The 7,447-nt window shown below is 44.1% G+C and overlaps 1 protein-coding gene across 1 annotated transcript; it reads left to right on the plus strand.

Annotated features, from left to right (window-relative positions):
* Window positions 1-3,911: 3,911 nt before the first annotated feature.
* LOC135975144 (olfactory receptor 10A4-like) lies at window positions 3,912-6,081 on the plus strand. Its single transcript, XM_065565194.1, has 2 exons — window positions 3,912-3,926; window positions 4,876-6,081. The coding sequence occupies exons 1-2, from the start codon at window positions 3,912-3,914 to the stop codon at window positions 5,866-5,868; spliced, it is 1,008 nt and encodes a 335-aa protein (XP_065421266.1). The 3' UTR covers window positions 5,869-6,081.
* The last annotated feature ends 1,366 nt before the right edge of the window (window positions 6,082-7,447 follow it).

The raw sequence follows: 7,447 nt of genomic DNA on the forward strand, positions 1-7,447 counted from the left end.
CAAGCTCTTTGAGTCTCCTTTCATAAGACAGGTTTAAGTCACAAAACATCACAAGGCTCTGTTTATTGTTTTGTCATAATGACGAGTGTTGCAAACAGCGGATAGGTAACCACAAGGGAATGGGAAGCCCTGCTCAATGTGTGTGTGTGTGTGTGTGTGTGTGTGTGTTTGTGGGCTGCCATCCCCTGCTGGAAGGAATGAGTCATGCTCAGTGTGTGTGTGCACATGTCTCTGCTGCCTCTTCCTCTTGTGAACAGCCCCAAGGACTTGTTGATGACAACTGTTGGTCAAGAAAGCGCTGGGGCACTGTGGTAAGCAGCCTGATGGGAGCAGGTCCACTGCTGAGCCTCTCACCCAACTCCTTGCAGCACAGGGCTACGTGGTGCCTGGCTCAGGCTCAGGGGGTCAGCATGGACCAAGAGACAATAGTGCTCCCCCCCCCCCCACGAAGTGAGACCCCACCCACCTCTTTGCATCATGTCATCCCTTGGATCTATGATGGAGCACTGGGGTTAGTACTGAGACACAGAGGAGAATGTCCCTTAATGAGTCCTCCATCCTCTTCTCTGCAGCACAGTGACCCCTATTGCTGAACTGGGACATTAGGATCAATCAACCTGAGAAAATCCTACAGAGTCCATCCCTGCATCTCAGCGGCCCCTAGTGCCACGCTGGGGCACTGCTAGCAGCACTGACTAAGGGGGAAGAGTGCCTCAAATTGAGCATCCCACCCCACTCCCAGTAGCACAGCCCCCACTACGGCCATGCTGGAGTAATTGGGTCAGCACTGTCTAAGAAATGAGAGTGCTTCCAGCTGAGCCCATCACCCCATTCTCTGCAGCACACTACCCCCTAGCACTGCTCAGCTTCCACATAGAGTTTTTTCTAATGCTCCTGGGAACTAGTCCTGATTCTGGTCACACTGTAAACTTACTGGAGTAAAAGGGAATAGTCCTGCTGACTTTGATGGGCTTTGGATCTGGTCTTCTAGGAGGGAAATGGGCCCTATGGTTGGGGCAGCGGAGTCTAAGACTGAGGACTCCTGGGTTCTGTTCCCAGCTCCGGGAGGGGAGTGGGTCTAATATTTAGAGCAGTTGGGACTGGGAGTCTGAGCTCCTGGGTTCTAATCGTGGCTCTGAGACCGGAGTGGGGCTCACAATCTGAGCCTTGGGTGTTGTTCCTGGCTCTTTGTGTTGTTTTTGAACAAGTAATTCTTCCTCAACATGTCTCTAGACAAAAAGTATCACACGCTTTACCACAATTAGTAAATCCCATTACGATTTTCATCTAGAAAACACACATAATGATGATAATGATGATACAACTGCCTACGAAATTATTACCCTAGTGAATTTTGTTTTGTTGCAGGTTGAGGCAGAATTGTTCTTCCTCTGAGGAATATTACAAGAAATTTTCTTCAGGGCGTAGGCCCTAGAAGCCAGTGAATGAAATAAAAACACCTCTCTTTCCTTCAACACACTTAGCGTCTGCAGCTGGGAGAGGGAACTACTCTTCTTAAACAAGGTAGGCTATAGACGAATAACTTAAGCCCCCAACCATTCTCCCACTGAAGTGTATGGACATTGTGCCCCAGTCTGCAATGAGAGCAAGATCATGTCACTGGTTTCTTCATTTGAATTTTCCATACATTGGCAGAGAATCGTAGTGTGTGTCTGAGCATATGGGTTGTGTCTGTGTTCATTATCTATCTATCTATCTATCTATCTATTGGTGTCTGAATCTATCATTCTGAACTGAACTAATTAACAATCATGGGTCAGGTCATAAGCTTGACTTCAGTGGTGTTTTGCTAATTTTCTCTTGGTGAAATTCTGGTCCATAATTCCATAGTGCCCACCAGAGTGATAGATAAGTACTAGACATACCCATCATCAGGCCATAGCTCTATTTATTATTTTGTTGCTGTTGTTGTTTTGTTGGTGGTGTTTCTTGCTTCTCCCTCCTCTCGTCCTTACTGCCCTCAGTTCCCCAACCCTTATCATCATCCATTGAATCAAAGTGGAAATGTTTTTCTTGAGATGGGTCTTTTATTTGGATCTGAATACAGTTGGCTGGGAGAGCTCAATCTGATCTCTTTTAATAGGAGAGTCCACTCCTAGGATCCGACCATGGTGAATGCACCACACCTGGTGCCCAAGAGTTAAGTGGTTGTCTCTTTTAGCTGAATTTACTTCAACCCTCTCTCCACATAATGAGAGCCCTGCACAGATACAAAAATGTATATCTGCATCCGATACATAATCCACAAAAATTGTCTGCAGACATCCACATGCATGGATGTGGATATCTGCAGATATCTGTGGATTTGCAGGGCTCTACTTACCATGGCCAGGCTGAGGCTCTGAGACCCACCTCTGCCTGAGCCTGGTTGGGGAGAGCTGTGCGGGAGTCGCGGACCCTCCACCTGCCCTCAGCCAGGTGGGGATACTGTGGGGTGGGAACACAGCCTGGGGCTGCTCTCATCCCCTCACCCCACCCCACGGGTAGGTGGAGGGTCTGCCGCGGTCCCCGTCTGGATTCCATGCTGGCCTTGCTGGAGATGGAGGGGAGGGTGACCTGTGGAACTGCCCGGGGGCTACTCAGAACCCACACACCGGGCAGGTGGAGCGACCACGGCGACTCTGCACAGTTGCCCTCCTGACTCTTAGGATGGCCAGGCTAGGGCTCTGAGCCCCTCCACCTCCCTCTGGAGCCAGAGAGCTTCACTGGCAACTGCAGGGAGCCTGCGTCCCTGCACTGGCCCTAGGCGGGGTCTGGGAGGCAGGGACATGGGCTGGAGGCTGCTCGGGCCCTCCGCCCAGGGCAGGTGGAGGAACCCAGGCTCCCCACAGCTGCCAGCACAGCTCTCTGGCTCCGGCAGGGGGGCCTGCTTGGAGCCCCAGGCTGGCCATGGTAAGAGCTGGGTGGGCAGCTGTGGGGAGCTGCAATGGACCATCCACCTGCCCTGGATGGGGCCCAGAGCAGCCCCCGGCCCGTGTCCCTGCCCCCATGACCTCCACCCAGTGCATGTAGAGGGTCTGCACTGCAGCTCCTCACAGCTGCCCACCCGGCTGCTACCATCAGAGCCTTGCACACGTAAAAAAATTGTATCTGAATCTGCGCTGCTATCTGCAAAAATAATCCACGGATATCCGCAGATATAAAGCGGATACCTGCGGATTTGCAGGGCTCTACACATAATGTCTGTTTCTTTTGTTGATTTCATGTTCTCCTGTATATAAATGGAGTGTCCAGATGCCTTCAAGAGCTGTGAAAATATCACTCAACTGCCAGTGAAAAGCATCTATACAGACCTTACTCCTAATGATGACTAAATTTCTACATTTGCCCATCCAAATGTCAGCCAACAAATAAAGAAATAAATCCAAATCTCTTCTGAAACTATGATTTCATCAGTATTGATGTTTTCCATGACAAAATGTTGATGTCAATGGCAGTTTTCAATTTTCCATTTGATTTCATATAGACTCTTCTGAATCGAAATTAGGGGTTTCACTATTTCAACTTTCCATATAAATTCAGGGTGGAAACAAATATTGGAATATTGGAATTTCACATTTTCCAGCCAGCTCTGCATTTAGTGCAATGGTCGTGGTGAGGAAAGTACTCACAAACATCAATAGAGGTTCCCCAGAGTATCTCTTAAGAGAGGCAGAAGAATTCCCACCTCTTCCCCAGGTCTCGCTATTTAGAGAAAAACATTCCCTTTTGTTTTAAATTGTTCTGTGTAGTGCACTCTGCATAGAGCTCCACTACAGTGTGCTTTGGTTATTGGATTTAATTTTCTCTACTTCATTCCCTTTTAATGTGTGTGTATGTGTGTGTGTGTGTGTGTGTGTGTGTGTGTGTGTGTGTGTGTGTTCAATTTCCAGGAGAATGGTTCTGTAGCGATGGCAGAGTTTCAGGTATCAGGAATGCTGACTCGCTGTGTAAACCCAGTCTCTTCACCCCATCATTCCCCTAATCATTCCCCGTTTCCCCCTTAGTAGCTCACTATTATTTGATGTGTTGCTTTGAGAGCCACATATTGAAGGTGCTAAGGGTATGCAAAATACAATATCTTTGTTATTGCTCATTTTTATTTCAACTCTGTCATTTCACTTTCATGCCCATTATTAGGAAGTTCCTTGTCAACAAGTAACCTTGAAGTAAAACATCTGTGGAAAACCTTCTAACATTCTAGGATCTTCATTCTTGTAAAATTCTTTATAGCAATGTCATAAGACAAAGATCTTCAACTGGTGTAAATAAGTATAGCTCTTTTTATACCCATGGAGCTGTTAAAATTTACACCAGCAAAGGTACTGGCCCTAGCTCTTCTTTTGTATGTTGAGAGAAACAAATGCATTTCAGATACTGTGATGACAAAGGATGGAATGACTGCAATTGTTCTCTAATATTTAGGGAAGAATAAAATTTTTAGTACACAAAAGCCAAAATCCCACATTGTTTTCACCATTTATCGAGCTTCTCATTCTTCAAAGGGCTTCAAACCAATTGGATTCAGCAGCATCAGTTTATTCATGTGAGTAGTGCTCACTTTTGTGAGTTGTAAATGCAGTGGGAATACTTGCATTCATATAACAATTCTCATGATTAAGAGCCGAATGAGATCAGAATTTGCCCTCATTTGAGAAACTTTATTTGGTAAATGTGGCTAAAGAATAACATTCTCAGAGGAGAAAGAAAGAAAGAAAGAAAGAAAGAAAGAAAGAAAGAAAGAAAGAAAGAAAGAAAGAAAGAAAGAAAGAAAGAAAGATCCCTTTTTGATTTTTTATGTAGACTGAAAAAAATGTGTTCGAAGAGGAAAAATGGAACCTCAGATTCAGTCTCTTTCTTTGTCACCCCATACAGATGATCTATTCTGAGAGCAACCCAGGAGAGAACCAGACCATCTCTGATGTATTCATCCTGGTGGGGTTTTCAAACCTTGACAAGCTGCAAATCGTTCTGTTTCTGGTGCTTCTGGTCACCTACCTGTTAGCCCTGATGGGGAACTTGCTTGTTATCCTCCTTATAAAGCTAAACCCCTCACTCCACAGCCCCGTGTATTTCTTCCTGGTGAACCTGTCATTCTTGGAAATCTGCTACACCACCAGTGTGGTCCCTCAGTTGCTGATTCACCTCCTGGTGGAGCAAAAGACCATCACCATTGCGGGCTGCGCTGCCCAGATGTATGTCATCACCATCATGGGCCTGACGGAATGCTGCCTCCTAGCAGCCATGGCGTATGACCGTTACGTGGCCATATGTCACCCCTTGAGCTACAAAACTATCATGAGTGGCCGGGCATGTGCACATCTTGTGGGTGCTTCATGGATCATTGGCATCTCAGTGCAAGTAGCTCAGATCACTTGGATCTTCAGCCTGCCTTTCTGTGGCTCCAACCGCATCCACCACTTCTTCTGTGACATCCTACCAGTGTTGAGGATGGCATGCACGGATACATCCAAAAATGAGATTATGGTCTTCACTGTGTCAGTTCTGTTAATCATAGGCCCTTTTTTATTGATAATCCTGTCTTACATCTGCATTATTTCCACCATCTTCATGCTGCCATCGGAGGAGGGAAGGAATAAAGCCTTCTCCACCTGCTCCTCCCACCTCATGGTGGTGACTTTGTTCTATGGAATGGCTCTTATCACTTACCTGGGGCTCAAATCTAGCTTCACCCTGGAGAGTGATCAAATGCTTTCACTCATGAACACAATTGTGGGACCAGTGTTGAACCCCATAATATACACTCTGAGGAACAAAGACGTGAAGGGAGCCTTTAGAAAAACAGTAGAGAAGAGCATCTTTTCACACAGCCAGAGAAAACAGGGAATGAAAAATAGAGTTAATTAAAACAGGGGGAATGAGGAAAATTCATAAACAATTTGTTGAATTACTCCTGATGACCCTCATTTTTTTAATTGAAATTTTGCCATTTGAAAAACTTTGACCTCTTTTTGATAGAACCTATTAACAGGATTTAAACTTCACTGAAAAATCAAATGAGAAAATGTAGTCCAAGTAGTGTCTTGATTTTATATCTTCAAAATGTGAAATGTCAAAGCAAAAAATAAGCTCAAAATGAGAAACATTTCATGAAACACTGACCTTGGTTTGTGCAATTTTAACAATTTTCATCAAAATTTTAATACTTGAAAAATTCCAACCTGTTCTACAGAAAAGTATATTTAGGCTTCTCCTTTTCCTGGGTTGGATTTTTTTGGCCTGTCTCTTGATTGCATTTCCCCAGTGCTCCCTCTGGTCTAATTTTAAATAACATTCCTCAACACTTATGAATGGTTTCCTATGTAAGACTCTGATGGATCTTTCAATGCCTAACATGATCAGGTCAAACAACAACTCGAGGAGCTGGCTACTGACTTCTATGGCATTTTGCACAGGTTCAGAGCCTATCCTAGCAGATCACGGTGCATACCATAGATTCATTGATTAAAAGGCCATGGGGAACCATTTTGATCTTCTAGTTTGACATCCTGCTTAACGCAGGGCAGAGAATTTCAACCTGGTGATTCCTGAGTCAGAGAAGCACTGTACATGGTTTATATTACATATGTAAAATAATAGCTGTGTTATAAACTCATATAAGTGGTCCGATCAATGTATCACAATATTGCACCAAAAGCCTGTGTATATGGCACATCTTTGTATAACTATATGATAACATACATTTGTATATTCTTATAATGAGAAATACTACTCTGTTGGCTTGTCTACCTATATCACTTCCTACGTATAATAAATACCAAATTTAAAACCTCTATCCCTAGCTCAGCAATTACAGGACTATATGCCTTCTTTCCCTAAATATCCCTATAATGCATTTTTAAGATGCACTGGCTGGCTGTATGTCTTGGCTTTTATTATTTCTCTTTGATATAATTTGCTGATTTGTTTAAAATGATACTGTTAAGAAGATAAGCAATGTGTCATGTTGGAAGAAGTGAGAGTTACATACATGTAATGATAAACAAAAAAACTCCCTTTCTCTGAGAAACTTAGAAGCAGAGTGGCCTAGGGCAACATGTTCCAGAAACTACAAATTCAGCAAGAACATTTTAGGCATTAGGTTATTAACACTTGTGCATGAATAATATATAGGCTCTGTAAAATTCAATGGATAATGTGTTGGATAAAGATTGGGGGCAATTGAGAATAGCAACATGTATGAGAACACATATGAAAATGAGCCCAATGCTGGAGAAATTCTAGCATTGGGCTCATTGGGCTAGTTGGCTAGCCATTCACAGTCTTTGTTTAATCCTGATCTGATGGTGTCAAATTTGCAAATGAACTGAAGCTCAGTGGTTTCTCTTTGGACTCAGCTTCAGTTCATTTGCAAATTTGACACCATCAGATCAGGATTAAACAAAGACTGTGAATGGCTAGCCAACTACAAAAGCAGTTTCTCCTC

This window comes from Chrysemys picta, chromosome 13 (genome assembly GCF_011386835.1).
Source record: "Chrysemys picta bellii isolate R12L10 chromosome 13, ASM1138683v2, whole genome shotgun sequence".
NCBI lineage: Eukaryota > Metazoa > Chordata > Testudines > Emydidae > Chrysemys > Chrysemys picta.